This window comes from Colobus angolensis, unplaced genomic scaffold (assembly GCF_000951035.1).
Source record: "Colobus angolensis palliatus isolate OR3802 unplaced genomic scaffold, Cang.pa_1.0 Scaffold222, whole genome shotgun sequence".
Taxonomy (NCBI): domain Eukaryota; kingdom Metazoa; phylum Chordata; class Mammalia; order Primates; family Cercopithecidae; genus Colobus; species Colobus angolensis.
The window spans coordinates 757,683-773,282 of record NW_012115400.1 but is presented as its reverse complement, the minus strand read 5'-3'; the positions used below and the strand labels follow the sequence as shown (position 1 = coordinate 773,282).

The 15,600-nt window shown below is 48.6% G+C and overlaps 1 protein-coding gene across 1 annotated transcript; it reads right to left on the bottom strand.

The window, feature by feature from the left end:
* Window positions 1-132: 132 nt before the first annotated feature.
* ZSCAN25 (zinc finger and SCAN domain containing 25) lies at window positions 133-13,636 on the bottom strand. Its single transcript, XM_011943837.1, has 7 exons — window positions 13,508-13,636; window positions 13,025-13,109; window positions 12,164-12,596; window positions 10,563-10,764; window positions 9,814-9,905; window positions 8,218-8,341; window positions 133-3,349 (listed from the first exon to the last, which is right to left on the bottom strand). Exons 3-7 carry the CDS (start codon window positions 12,548-12,550, stop codon window positions 2,517-2,519), a joined length of 1,638 nt encoding a protein of 545 aa, XP_011799227.1. The 5' UTR covers window positions 12,551-12,596; window positions 13,025-13,109; window positions 13,508-13,636; the 3' UTR covers window positions 133-2,516.
* Window positions 13,637-15,600: the final 1,964 nt, after the last annotated feature.

The window sequence follows — 15,600 nt, the reverse complement described above, 5'->3', positions numbered from 1 at the left end:
GAGCCACCACACCCAACCGCCCTTACCTTGTACAGGTACACACTGAAATGGTCATAAACAACACTTGCGATATACTTCAAAACTTCAGTGGGGGGAAGAAGATGGGGAGGAAGGAGAGGACAGAGATGAAACAAGATTGACTGATTATGAGTTTATAATAAAGTCAAATGATAAATACATAAGGATTCATTTATATAGGTTTGAAATTATCTATTATAAAAAATTTCTAAAGAATAGAAAAATACAGAAAACAAAATATTTCTTAACATTTGAATAGATATGAAAAATCAGACTACCACAATCCCATGGGAAAAACCCCCTACTAAGAGGCTTTTCTGAGACACTGTCCTAAGCTTTTGGCCCCACAGGAGATAGGGAAGAGGCCAGACAGGAAAGTCAGCAAGGCCCAGCTCCTACAGAAGCTTAAGATATCCCAACTTGCTGAAACCCAGAGGAGTGCTGGCTGCATATGATCAAAGAGCATCCGCGATTCAGGTAAACAGAATGATGAGTGACAAGCAGCCCCCAGAGGTCTCCCCAGTCCCCACCTGCCTTTGGAATACCGCCCTCTGGGGATGGCCACGCTCAGGCCAGAAGCCTTCCACTGAGTCTGCCTGGCTGTCAGCCCTGTCTAGCTGCTCTGATAATTGAGAGGGGGAAAAAAAGCTGATTTTGCACATGGACCTCAGTATCACAGAGGAGCAGCAGCAGCCCTGTGTGGACATCTCAGATACATTTACGGTCTGGTCACTGCAGCTTCGTGGGCACAGCTAATGGGCCAGGAAGACCAAAGAGGGCCATTTGCTAAGTCAAAATTAAACACCATGCTGCCTGCCAAGAACAGGTGATAAAACCACGTTTCAAAGTGGACTGAGTAATACAACTTTGTGTTAGTCATTACCATTTACCTTATTTACAATGGAAAATGAAAAAACAAAATCTCAGTAAAAGAATCTGGTATTAAGAGGCATTAGAAGACAAACCACATTTCGCAATTATAGTACACTGTCAACAAAAGACAAACTCACTCACTCAGCCAGGGTTCAAAGGCACAGCACAATGACACAGTAGTCAGCCCACGCTAGTTATGCAGCTTCCAAAACTTTAAACAGAAATGAAACCCTTCAGTGATGGCACAATAAGGAAGTTTCAACAGTTTACAAATATTGCATCTTCTCATTTTTAAAGAAATGTATATATTTTTAATGCCTACAAACATCTTTATTTTTGCTGACTTGGCACTCATGCAAAACAGGTCGCTACCAGCTCACCATCCCCAGTGGGTGTCCAGGACACTGAGTGCCTTGATGACAAGGGTCTAGAGGGCAGAGACCATTCAGTAACAAGAGGTAGGTGGCAAATGCATTTCAGGTCAAGATACTGACAAAGCCATGAATACAGACAGGCCCAGAGGATCTGCAGGAATATCCATGGGTTCTGAAGATCAGGTACATCCACGAGATGTAAGCTCTACGAGGTCAACGGCTTCTCTCCCTATTTTATTCATGGATGTCTCTCAAGCACCCAGAAGAGTTCCTGACATGTTACAGGGCCTGAATAAACACTTGGGAAATGGGTCGAATGAGAATGGGGTGAAATTAATTTTATGTACTATAAAGTGCCATCAAATATAGGGTGTTAATACTAGTTCACCTTTCCGACTCATTTTAAAAGTTCTTTCTAGAGAACTGTTTTTTAAAATACTCTGATGTTTATTCAGTGATCAATAGCAAAATAGTAACTTTCTAACAGTTGGTGTGTTGACAGTTGTTATAGTGCAAGGAATAATGGATGGGGAAGTTTTACAGATGAGGATAGAATGTTACAGCCTGACACAGACGAGGCTCCAAATAATGTAAAATTCACACAGTTGCCTGGGAGCAGATCCCAGCTGGGGCAGGAAGATCCAGCACGGGGCAGGAGGGCAGGAGTGGTCATGGGAAGATGCTCTCATGAACACACAGCACAGATACCCTGAGAATGCCTCGGGTCATAGGCTGTTGCATGCGTCCCCAATGCACAAGCCCCAGGGGAATGAGGTCTAGTCTCTTATTCACCACTGCATTCCCATGGCCAGGTGCTCAGAGGATGTTCAATAAATGTTTGTTCAATGGAAAAGAGAGGGGGTGGGGGAAGAGTCTGAGCTAATGACCCTGCAGGCAGGACAGAGCCCTCAGGAAGATGAGGTCCCAGCTACCAACACGTGTCACGGTTATGCCTTTACTCCCAGCCTTGTTCGGCAGGGGGACACAGACAGTCCACTGAAGGAGAAAATCTCAGCCTGAACTGAACCACAGGAGACTGCTTCTCTCAAACATGGGAAGAAAAATTGTTTAGCACCACTTGGGTAAGAGATGGAAGCAGCTATGCTCTTGTAAGCCAGGCCTTGCCTTTCCTGCGTTTGCAAATGGGTGGGAAGGCGATGGGACCACTGCTTTCCTGCAGCCTCACCTTGCGCCCCGCAAGGCCCTGCAGTGAGAAAGATGAATGATGGTGCTGCCTGCCACCTGCTGTGCTCACTGCACCAGCGGCTCCTGGCGGTGCTGGGTCTTCTGGTGCCGGTTGAGGATGGACCTCTGGTTGAAGCTTCGCCCACAGGCAGGACAGTGGTAGGGCTTCTCTCCTGTGTGGATCCTCTGGTGTCGGACCAGCCGCTCCCCTTTGCTGAACCGCTTCCCGCACACCTGGCACCCATACGGCTTCTCACCAGTGTGGGCACGCCGGTGCACCGCCAGGTTGGCATTCCTGCTGAAGCTCTTGCCACACTCGCAGGTGTAGGGCTTCTCCCCAGTGTGCGTCCTCCGGTGCACCTGCAGGTGCTGCCGGCGGCTGAAGCTCTTCCAGCAGTCCCCGCACTTGTACGGCTTCTCCCCAGTGTGGCTGCGCTGGTGCACCTCCAGGTGGTGTCTCTGGCTGAAGGTTTTCCAGCACTCACTGCACACGTAGGGCCTCTTTCCCAGGTGGGTTCTCTGGTGCTTCATCAGGTACTCTCTCAGGGTAAAGCCCTTCCCACACTCCACACAGCCATAGGACTTCTCCTCTTCGTGGGTTCGCTGGTGCCTGACGAGATTGGAGCTCCGACTGAATCCTTTCCCACACTCGGGGCACTGGAAAGGCTTCCAGAAGGAGCTGTGGGTTTTGACTTCGTCAGGCAGGGGGATGGCACCGTGCTGGGGAGGAGGAAGCCCGGGCGCACTGCCCACAGAGCCACCAGGCTCCTGCTCACAGGCCCTTCCGAGCCCAGGGCCCTGGAGAGTGGCTTCCCCAAACCTCTCTGACGTCAGTGCCGCCAGCGCCCCTTTCAGGTCTTCCTGTGGGGGTTTTGCCTCCTTTTCCTTGCTCCCACCACCTATAGGACAGGAGGAGATAAAGATTGATTCTGTGGTAGCCGCAGGACATTTACAGGTTAGAACTCTGCTTCACAGGGGTCCCATTCACCATTCCTTCTCTTTTTTCCTTTGACCAACAACCTCAACTCAGGCTTTCCTTACTTCTTTTTCCTTATTTCCACTTCCATGTCTTCTTACAGAATAGTCTGCCAAATTTCAGTGCCCGCCCACTTATCTTGCTGCTAATCTAGACTTTTATTTCCTTCAAAATGTAGCTCAATAATTTCCTCTAAGACACTCACCATGATTATTCTCTTACTCTGGGCCTCTTCAGCACTGTGCACCTAACTAGCACTTTATTATTCTGTACCTATTTACATGTGACTTTGTTGGAAATGCTGTTTCCATTCATCCAGATGTCCTGTGCCTTCCCCAAACGATTCTACACCTGCTGTAGCACAGGGCAGCATGCAGCTCTCCAGACCTTCCAGGTGCCTGCTCAGCCCCCTATCCTGCCCACATGCTCCCTCTGCCTAACCAGGGTCTCCTAGGAGCCTGACAGGGGACTGATTCAGGGAAGATGCTTGCTAACCGCTGGCTGAACGAATGAAGCATGCTTCACTGAGGCTCCTGCAGAGAAAGCCCCTAGGTAGCACATTTATCAGGACTGAGACCATGATGCTGCTGAAATGCTCAGCCTCACCCTTCCTTCATCCTCACTCTGATCCTTCTTATACTCTCTCTAAATTAACAGAACAGGTGTTTATGGAAGAGTAAGAGGAAAGGGAGGAGAAGAGAAGAAAAGAAAACGTATTGGGGAAGAAAGAGGCAAAGAGAAAAAAAGAAAAGGAGAAATAAGTGGTGCTTAAAGGGAAATAGAGTCCTTTTAGGCAAGATGACTAGAAGACAAAAAAAAACTGACAGTATATGCCTCCTGGTTTGATAAAATATGAAATACATACATATCAGCTTCGATTTTACTTTGTAAACTTTTCATGAAAGTAAAAGTGTACAAGCCATTTATGTTTTGTACACGCAAAGATATTACTTTTTTTTGGATCCAGTGCTGGCTAAAAAATGTCAAGTTACCCTTTTTTTCCTTTTTGTGGAGATGGGGGCCTCACTATGTTGTCCAGGCTGGTCTCAAATTCCTGGGCTCAAGTGACCCTCCAGCCTCTGCCTCACTGAGTGCTGGGATTACAGGTGTGCGTCACCACACCCTATGCAAATTTTCTTAACGAACCCAATCATGTAAACCGCATTCAGTTCAACAAACAGAACATAACCAGTTCCTAGAAGCCCGTTTTTCATCTCCATTACTATACCCTGCCATATATAGTACATACACATACGGTATATATATAATATACATATATAGTATACATATATATTATACCAAGGGGAACACATTGTCCAGACTTTTTTGTCTGTTCTTGAACTTCATGTAATTGTCTCACACATTGTTTCTGGCCTCTTCTGTTCAATATCATGTTTGTAACATACACCTATGTCATGGTGTGAAGCTGTAGTTTATTCTTTTTCATTGGTGTATAGTAGTCCACTGTGAGTATATGTGTGTGTGTCTGTATATATATAGATATATAGATAATAGATAGATTGCAACCTACTTATTAATTTGACTGATGTTCATGTGGGTAGTTTTCAGTTTTGAGGTGTTACGAATAGTAAGATTAAAACTAAATGCAATGCACAAACCACTAGATCTTGGGGAAAACTGACTATGCACTAGATGTTACATACATGGAATTTATGTTTATTTTCTTAGATGGAATTACGCTACCCGACTATGTTGGGAATGTCATTGTTACACAAATGCTGAAGTATTTACAGATGAAAGATTGAGATGCCTCCAACTTCCATATCATTCCAAAAAAAAAAAACACACACTATAAGCTAAATATGGCAAACATTAACAATTGGTGAATCTACATAAAGGCCTAAGTGTGTTCTCTGTACTAGCCTTAGCTTTTCTGTATGTTTGAAAATTTGCATAAAAAGAGTTCAAAATATAAAGCTGCAGGAAAAATAAATACAATGAGATACCTAAACATAAATAGAGACACTGGGAGAAAGACACAGTAGTGGAAGAGAAGGGACCTAGCAGTAAGAAACCGGTTTTGAGTGCTGCAGTGGCTGCTCAACTGCTGTGTGATCATGGGAAAATTAACCTCTCTGAGCCTTACATTCTTCACCTTCAAAATGGATTGTACACTCATGAAGTTTACTGCACACATGGAGCAGGAATGCAATGGTTCGTGATATTATTTTAACCCCCAAACCATCTACCTGACTTACAGCTACTTCCAGGGACCATCCACTTAGATCTCAAAGTCAACAAATGGAACTTTCCATTCTTCCTCCCTCTTAGGAAAACACTTCCCTCCCTTTCTGACAGGAGTAACATAATTTTTCCAGTCTTTACAGGATTAACATAATTTTTAGTCCCAGCTAGGATCCTAAGACGTCGATTCCTCTCTGACTCTTCTCTTTCCTCCCCTCTGGCCAATCTGTGGCCCATCCTTGGAAGCATATTTCAGTAAACCCCCTTCTTCATGGCCACTGGCCTGGTTCCTGCTCTTACCCCGGTGCCTACATTATTTCAACCCTCCAGACTGGCCGTACCCTGCTGTCAATCCAATTTCCTCAAGTAAAACCTCCATCACATTACTCTACGCAGAAAAAAATTTTAAAACAAGGACCGCAAGTCCTCATGGCCGGCCTCACTCTCCTCACTCCTGCCCCCTCCTCACTCCTGAGCACTCGTCTCTCACTCCAAGGCCCTCACCACCCTGGGAACCAGCCTGCAGAGTCCTCATTCACATTTCTGCACCTGCTCCTTTTGCCTCTGTGATTCCAAATCATCTTGTGAGTTCTTGCTCCAGTCCTTGTGGCCATGACTGCAATTACAACTCAGACGACAAGGTCTGCACCTCACGGTCCACTAATGAGAACAGATGAACAACTGGAAGTGATCTGGGCAGCCCCCTAGCTCAACCCTGCCCTGTGCATCCAGCCTCTTTAAAGGTGAAGCAGCTCAGGCCCAGCCCCACGCAGCTGTCAGTACAAGCACCAGGACAACCCGAGTGTGAATCCCAGGAAGACCTGAAAGCTGGGACAGCAAGTGAATGGTACACTTGGGAAACAGGCCTTCGTATCACCTGGCCTCGGGAGAAATTGAACATTTCTGTTCAATTTCAGGTGGGGGCTTGAGTTGCTCTGAGTTCTGAGACACCAAGCTGGTGAGGGGACAAGAACAGAACCAGTCTCCAGAACAGTCAGAAATAGCCAGGAGGGCATGAAAACCTTGTGAGAATGGGGGCGAGGGGCTCCTCACCCCACACAGCAGCATCACTGGGAGGGGAGCACCTCTGAGGGGGACCCTGGCACCAGGACACTGGCACCTTTGTCCGGGGCTTGTCACTCGAGCCCCTGCTTTGTTCTGTCATCCTCTGCCATCACAGCAATCACACATCTCCACATAAAGTATGCTGACATCGTTCTGCCACTCACATCACTGTCACACTGTGCCAACCATGCCCTGGAACCAGGTCTCCCAAGAGCCCAGTGCCCCTTACCCTATCCCACTACTACATGCACATGGCCTCTTCCCCTGAATTCTAAGACCCCACAGGCAAGCACCTTTATTTTTAACTCTTCGTAGTGACCAGAACAGCACTGGCCACAGAGCAGGTGCCAAGTCCAGCCCTGTGATGAATAAATGAGTGAAGGCTGATGGCTCCTACAAGAATCCCTTAGTAATATTTCAGCACTAACTAAACAATCTAACAATACCATGGTCACCACATATTTAGATGTATCGCCTCCCTTCATCCTCATAGCACCATGAACACAGGTTCCATGAACAGTCTCATTCCACAACGGAGGAAACTGAGACCTGGAAAGCTCAAGGGAGATGCTCAAGGTCAGGGTCAGCAAGTGGAGGGGCAGGATGGATTCTCTTATGTCCTGAAGGAAGCACAGGGATAATCTTGATCATCCTTCAAAGCTTTTCAGGATAAGGAAAGGCCAGGTGGGGTCAGTACAGATGGGAGGTCAGTGCATAACTCACAAAGAAGTTATGAAACAAAAAAGAAGAAAATCAAAGAACAAGGAGAGGCCGCTCCATCCACAGTGTTTCCTCTCCCCGCTGGTGTCCTCATTCCACCCATGCAGACTCTCCATGCTGCCCTCGCCCTGGCAGCCCCAAAGCCCTGCAGTGCACTCCGCTGGCAGCCCCTGTGGGCTCTCTCTTGCTGCTCCTCCTCCCATGAGCTGCTGTCACACACAATGGCCGCATCCCCACAGGCTCTGAGTCCAGGTCAAACCCAGCCACCACCTGAGGCCTAGTGCAGTTCTGCTTCCTCTGTGACTCGGGCCACTCCGACCTCTCCCATCATGAAGCCCTCTCATGCCCTCCTACATGCACACTGTGAGCTCCGATGCTTTCATGCACGTTAGTCCTGCCCACTTCCTGCCCCAAGAAAAAACCACTAACACAGGGCCCACATGCAGGGAGCACTCAATAAATACGTGAACAAGCTCGATGCCCCATCTTTGCTGTTGGTATCTTGCTCTCAAGCCCTCAGTGTCTTTAATCATGGACACAATGTAGGTGTTTGGGGGTCCTCATGACCGACCTGTCTCCATACAGCCAGAATAATGGCCTCATGATTTCCTGCTCCACTATTCAGCTCCTCTCTTGACACAGGAAAGCAGCTCCTTGTGCCCCGTGGTCCATGCTGGACCCATTTACCCACCTGCCATGAAGTGTCCTTCCTTTGCCAGGAGTGCCAGAGCTACGGCAGGACCCCTGACCTGAGCTTTCAGAACTCCCCAGTTCCTCACCTGTGGGTGGAGACAGTCTTACCTGGGCAGACCCTGCAGTCCTGCGGTTCCACGTACTCCCCAAAGCAGTCTATCTGGGCTGGGGTCACATGCCTCCATTCCTCCTCAGGGAAGGCCAGGGCCATATCTTTAAATGGCCCCAACCCCTGCAACAACAGGAGATTGCTATGAATAAAGAAAGAATCCTAGGCCAGAGACAGTGGCTTATGTCTGTAATCCAAATTCCTCCCAACCAGCTTCCTCCCAACAGTTGAATTGGAGTAATCTACTTGTTTGAGCCACTGTGGTTTTGAGCCTCTGTGGCTGGGGCTCAGCTTGCCCCTAACAACCAAGGCACCTCATTTCCACTCTGCAGCTGCCTCTACTCACACCTCATGCTTGACAGAGCCTGGCAGCCGCTATTTACCTTCTCATCAAGAAGAAAGTCCACACTCAGCCAAGCCCTGTCTTAAGAACAAGGCTGTGATAAAATAAATGCATCCTCAATTTCTCACTCACTGCACCATGAAGAACTATTACGGTACAAGGGAGGGTCCAACCAAATTAAAAAGCACTGATGTCATTCCTCATCTCCTCCAAAGTACGTCCTTGGAGAACAGGAAGGGGAAATGATGCTGGCATCCAGCCTTGCCCAAATACAGGTTGAGCAGGGCCAGAGTTGATCCCCTTCTTTTTTCTGCCAAACACATTTTCCTCTTCAAAGAACTCTTTTAGACTTGCCTCCTTGAGGAAGGTACCCCACTGGAAAGCCCCCACCTCCCTGGTAGCACTCAGCACCCTGTGGAAGAGAGAGCACCCCATCTATGCTTCAGTTACACCATGTGTGGCAGACGAGTAATGTTAACCAGGTAGTGTGGCCTAGTGTGGCCTCTGTGGCCACAGAGACCACCCTGCTCAATGCTCCTGGAAGCCCCAACCCTGAGTCAGCCACATTCCTGCTGAGGTTAGGGGACAGGGAAGTTTCCAAAACAGAAAAAGCAGCAGCAGAAGTATTCATAAAGGGCAACCACAAAGGGGTACCTCGGGGCCAACCAGCATGGCCTAGATAGCCCTAGGGGGTTTCTATCTGTAACAGTTGTAAGAGTCCATCTGTGGCCGGGCGCGGTGGCTCACGCCTGTAATCCCAACACTTTGGGAGGCCGAGGCGGGTGAATCACGAGGTCAGGAGATCAAGACCATCCTGGCTAACACGGTGAAACCCCGTCTCTACTAAAAATACAAAAAATTAGCCAGGTTATGTTGGCGGGCGCCTGTAGTCCCAGCTACTCGGGAGGCTAAGGCAGGAGAATGGCGTGAACCTAGGAGGCGGAACTTGCAGTGAGCCGAGACTGCACCACTGCACTCCAGCCTGGGCAACAGAGCGAGACTCCGTCTCAAAAAAAAAAAAAAAAATAGTCCATCTGTGGCTCGGGGTCCACACGTAAGATTCAATGCAAATTAACAACTGGGGCTGGTGGTTCAGTGGAGGAAACCACACCATCAGGTCCACCAGGAGTAGGAAGGGAGAATGACTCAACTTGGGGGTGGGGAGGGCGCATTGTTGTGCAGAGAAACCCTGGGGAAGGTGAACCTCATTCAAAGCAACACCATGATCTCTGGAAAGGGAGTCAGAGCTCACCTGCGGTCCAGCGGTAAAGAAGCCGGCTGCCATCTCTTGGTCTCTGGGATTCATTGTGGGGAGGCCAGGACCTGCCTGCAGAACAGGTAGTGCTGAGCAGGGACAAAAAGCATAAGATCAGAAGGATCAGTGATATCATGCTGTTAGCTCATTCAAAGGTGTGCCCCACCGGATGCACACAATCTCAGCAACCAGGAGACTCCAGACAAAATCACTTTTCACTTTGGTATCATGTTTTCCCATGCACAGGGGCCTGGGTGTCCCCCGCCCTGTTCCCAGCTGGGGCCTCGGTGTCTCCAGCCCTGTTCTCAGCTGGCAAGATTGTCCCAGCCCTGTCCCTTTAGGGCTACCCATGCTCCCCAGTCACACTCTGGGAATAATCCTCTTTGAGATTCAGTAGCAAAATAAAGCTACGTATTACTTTGGGGGATACAGTTTATCTGCCCACTGAAAAAGTATTCCTGCAAGTCAGCTGAATATTTCCTGGTAGTTTCTAGAAAGGATCTGAGGGAAAGAAAAGAAAAATAATAAGAAAGCTTGATCCCAGATATCCCCTCCAGACACCAGAGGGTAAAGGGAGAAGAAACAATTTCAATTCATCTATTTCCTAAGGTGGAGGAAGCAGCCAAGAAAATTCACAATTACACCTCGTGGGTAACTTAGTTGCTCCATTGCTGGGTTTCTGAAGAGGGTTGGCTGCATAGCAGTTTCCTGTGCCCTGACATCCCCACTATCTGCGTCTTACTCACCTTGCTCCTGGAAGGCCCGCGTCTCATCTCCAGGGTCCTGACTGAGCTGCTCCTCGGTACCAGGGTTTGGACCTTGAACTCCTTCCCCAGGGGGCATCCCCCACTCAGGCTTGACCTCCACTGGCCCCAGCTGGATGCCTGGCTCCCAAGCGCCTCTGCAAAGTGCTGTTTCCTCCTGTTCCCCCTGCCCGTGGCATGGAACCTAAGAACAGTTCCCAACACTGATTAGAATGAGGCCTGGGCAAGGCTGTTATGAAGGGAATTGAATTAAAATCTAAAAAGAGAACCAAGAAAAAAACCACTCCAGCTTCAGGGGAGAGGCAGGAAAAATCAGCTGAGCTCTTCCCCAGGACATCAGTGAGGAAGTGAAAAGGAAGCTAAACTCCCTGCATCAGGCCCTGAGCAACTTTCTATCTGTCCATGCCATTTGACAAGGGTCCCTTCTACCTGCCATCACCAAGCCCAAATATTATCCTGCTGAGGATTTCAGCACAATACACTCACTACTAGAAAAAAAAAAAAAAAAATTCTTAATTGAAGAAGCTGAAAATAAAAAATGCAAAGCCTAGACCCTGCAGTGAATAGGCTAGTGAGAAACAGTTGCTTTAAAAGAGCCAGGAAGCCTGGGCAACATGGTGAGACTCTATCTCTACAAAAGATAAAAAAAAATTAGCCAGGCAGGGTGGTACATGCCTGTGGTGTCAGCTACTCAGGAGGCTGAGGTGGGAGGATCAACTAAGCCAGGAGCTCAAGGCTGCAGTAAGCTAGGATTGTGCCACTGCACTCCAGCCTGGGCTGTCGCCTGACCCTGTCTTGTCTCAAAAATAATAAATTAAAAAGAGCAAGGAAAATCAGGAGGACTCTCACACTGAGAAAAACACACAAAAACAAGGTCTTTCTGGTCCACTTTTAAGCTCCTGAGTTGGGAGTAGGAAAAAATTCTCTTAGGATTCTGAAGACAGGAAGTCAGAGTGACGACAGTGTGCACGGGAGGCTGAACTACAGAAGGATGGGGGCCTGGGAGCAAGAAGGTGTCATCAGTCCTGCTCTCCTTTCCCGGTCATCCATCAGGGGGCTGTACCACAGAGTGAGCGAAATATGGCTGGAACCTCAAGGAAGCACGTGCGGTGCAAGTCACTTGGTGTCATTAGAGCAGCACCAGAGAATTGTTACAGGAGCCCTGTGAGCCACAGAGAAACAGCACTGCTATTGACAACCCTTTTCTGGAAAAAGATTCCCCAGGCAGGATTCTCTGCCTTCCCAGAGGCATCTCTGTCCAAAGCAGGGTCAGCTCTATGAGGAACCCCAAAAACAATCACAACTGCCTTCTTTTTGCCTGATGCCCACAAGGGAAATACGGCCAGGCCTCTGCCCTCATGACCAGAGACTTCAGGCCCTTCTGCATTAGAGCATCTCCCCTGGAAATGGCTTTTCTTGCTGAAAACTCCACTGCTCTCCAAAAAGGGCCTCAGGGAGTCTGAGGGCAAAGGAGGGAGGTTCCACACCTCATCCACTCCTACTGCTTCCTCAAATCTTTGTGGATTCTTTAACACTGCCTGCCCACGCCAAGGGCGCCAGACCTGGATCCCCTCCTCACCCACCGCCTTGGCCTCCAGCGCTCTTTCTGTCAGGTCCTCCACTATGGCAGCCAGAGCCTTGCCACTCTCTGGGCCATGTTCCCGGATCCAGGCGTAGAACTCGCGGGGCAGGATAGTGAGGAACTGCTCCAGCACCAGCAGCTCCAGGATCTGCTCCTTGGTGTGCAACTCGGGCCTCAGCCACCGACGACAGAGTTCCTGGAGCTCCCTAAGAGCTTCCTGGGGTCCAGCTGCCTCCTGGTAGCGGAACTGCCGAAACCTCAGCCGAAAAGTCTCTGGACTAGGGTCTTCCCTTCCTCTGCCCCATGGCAACTCTTTCTCCAGTTTCACCACAGGAACACCCAACTGCTGCTGAGGAGCTTCCGCCATCTCTGGATGCTCTTTAAGCATCTTCACACTCCCTCCGAGGAGACTGAGAATGACCACGCCAATGACCCTTTTGAGAACAAGAGACACGTGGAAGGTCAGCCCATCCCAGTTCTGCCTCTACATCAAGGAATATTCCACTGGAGAACACAGTAATTACCTTTTACAAGGCATTTTCAAAAGACTGAACACAGATCCCAAAAGTCAGGTCAATTCAACATAGTAATCATTTGCTAAGCACCTATTAGGCACAGAGACTAAATAGAAAATGTCTAAGATTTTGCTTATACCCACAAACAACTTAGGATCTCACTGAAGAATAACACTATAATCAGAGAATAATATATAATGGGTTATAACTGGGTTAGTTGCCGTGGTCTACTCTTCCAATACTAAAGGAAATATACATGCAACACACAAACACACACACGTATACACACACAACAGGCAGGCAGAAACAACAAACAAAATAGAGAACAAGACACACTGGGAGCTTGCCCTCTTGAAATTCATATGCTGGTACAGCAGACAGAAACAGTCAAATGGAAGCAACTTTTTTAAAAACTGCAAGTGGAGACAAATTCTAGAAAGAAAATAAGTAGAGTGCTCTGTGAACAGGAGGCAACTGACTTGAACAAGGCTTTTCTAAAGACACAACACTGGGCTCACTCAAGGATGAGAATGAGTCAGTTATTCTAAGAGCACTCCAGGCAAAAGCCCTGAGGCTAAGAAATTACGTAGGGTGTCCAAGAACAAGCCATATTTCAGTGTGGCTTCAGCAGAGGGAGGGGCAGAGCTGCAACAGAAGAGGTGGCAGAGGCAGAGAGAAACCAGATCACCAAGAGCCTGCACCACAGTAAGAATTATTAACTTTACTCGTATTTCTTACTTTAGCAAGGAACTACGTGTTTTATAAAAGTCATTCTGCCTGTGTGTTGACAGGGAATAGGTTAGAGGTGGCAAGAGGGAAATGGCACTTACAGTGATTCAAGCAGGAGATGATAGGGGCTTACATCAGGGTGGTGGCAAAGAGTCAGACAAAATCAAGACGTATTTTGGAGATTAAAACCAACAAACTTGCTGACAGCTTAGATGTGATGGTGCACTCAACTTGAAAAAGACAATGGAGCAACATATATACCATTATTATAAACGATCAAAAGATTTCTAACTTGTACAGGCTTTACTATTTAGAAAGCATGTGAACACAAACTTCATTTAATACTTAAAATACTTCTGTAGGGTGAGTACTACTCCTCCTACTTTTCAGAAGGAAAAAAAAAAAGAGACTAGATGATCACTGCCTCCCAAAATACATGGTACAGATTGAAACAAAAAAAAACATGCGAAGTCAAAAAGAGAGAAAACTAATCAAAGTCCAAGTAATCAAGGAAAACAAGAGGCTTGAAGTAGACTGGAGCATGAGTCCTATTTACTTCCAAGTGGATTAGTTGGAAGACCTAGGCTGGGAAGACAGACTTGGAAGTCCAAAGCATCAGGGGAAGGGGATCCTGCTTGTCAGAAAACAGAAAGATCACCTGACTGGAGCAGAGAACAGGCAGCTGGCAGGAAGCACACCAAAGCGTCTGCTAAATATTCTATTGGGAGTTTGTGTATTTATCTACCCCCACTTAAACCAATTTTATATTTTCAGTCTATTCATTGACTCTGCAACATTAAGATTTCTCTTTCATTCCTTTCTAGCTATTGCGTTGGTTCACTCCACTAGTGCATTTAATGCACTACAGTGCAAATGTTTACCCATGTGTCTCCCTCTAACAGACTCCCTGGAGGCAAGAAAGATCCTCATTCATCTTTTATCTCTGCCATTTGACAAACAGAAGGTGCCCCATTGCTATTCTTTATCTCCCCCTACCCATTGTTACTCTTTTGTTTCTTTTTGAGACAGGGTCTCAGGGTTTTGTCACCCCAGCTGGAGAGCAGTGGTGCGATCACTGCAGCCTTTGCCTCCTGGGATGATGCGATCCTCCCACCTCAGGCTCCAGAGTAGCTGGAACTACTGGCGAGTACCGCCATGACCAGCTAATTTTTTTTATTTTTGTGGAGACAGGGTCTTCCTACGTTTCCCAGGCTGGAGTGCAGTGGCATGAATGTAAGTCACTGCAGCCTTGAACTCCTAGGCTCAGGCGATTATCCTGCCTCAGCCTCCCGAGTAGCTGGGACCACAGGCGCGTGCCACCATGCCCGGCTACTTTTTAATTTTTGTAGAGACAGGGTCTTGCTATGTTGACTAGGCTGGCCCATCACTATTCTTTCAACGAGTGTCCTACGTGATTACTTTGATTCTGCAGAGTTCTGCTTTGGTTCAAGATCTCTTCGGGTTCGTGGCCAGCCCTGCACTAAGCCAAGCCTGGCAGAACGGGATCAGCCTCGCTCCTACCTGAGCCTACAACGCGGCGGCCCCTCTGAGTCCGGCCCCTCAGAGTCCAGACCCGCAGGGCCTCGGGGCCGCGGAATACAGTTCCGGAGACCTGCCGCCCCTAGCCGGGGCTGAGCGGAGGGAGACGGGCTCTAGTGCAACCCCGCTGCCGCCGAGCCCCGTAGCGGCACCAAAACCCGTCCACGCGGCCGTTTACCACCTCGCCCGCCACCCGCTGCGGCCCTGAGGAGACTCTCACCCGCCAGGGTCGCCAGTGCCCTCCGCGGACCGGAAGTGAACTGCGGACGCTGTCAGACAGGTGCGTAAGGAAAGACTCGCTTCCGTGTCCTCTCTAGGATGCTCGGAGGTCTCGGCGGATGCGCCTCGATGGTCGCTGATCCCAGCCTGTTCTTACGAGCCCGGGGAGGTGAGACCACCAGGGCTTCCCCAAGACTGACTGCTCAGCTCGAGGCGCTCTGTTGCCAGGCCCCTTTCCACCTCCGTGCCTTTGCACCTGCTTGCCTTCCGTGGAGAGGACTCGGTGTGTTATGCCCAGACCGCTTATTCCCCAGAGAAGACCACCAGAGTCCGGAGTCAAAGCCAAGCAGCAAGGATCTTTATTACAGGTTCGAACCTGGAACTTCCTCACTAGTCATGAGACGAGCGGGAAAGTTCTTTAACTGGGCTCCAGACA

Coding starts and splice junctions, on each gene's coding strand:
- ZSCAN25 (XM_011943837.1), bottom strand. CDS start 12,550: ATGCTTAAAGAGCATCCAGAGATGGCGGAAGCTCCTCAGCAGCAGTTG. Junction 9,906..10,562: donor GCGGGCCTTCCAGGAGCAAG/GTGAGTAAGACG, acceptor GTCCCTGCTCAG/CACTACCTGTTCTGCAGGCA. Junction 8,342..9,813: donor TCTTTACCGCTGGACCGCAG/GTGAGCTCTGAC, acceptor CTGTTGTTGCAG/GGGTTGGGGCCATTTAAAGA.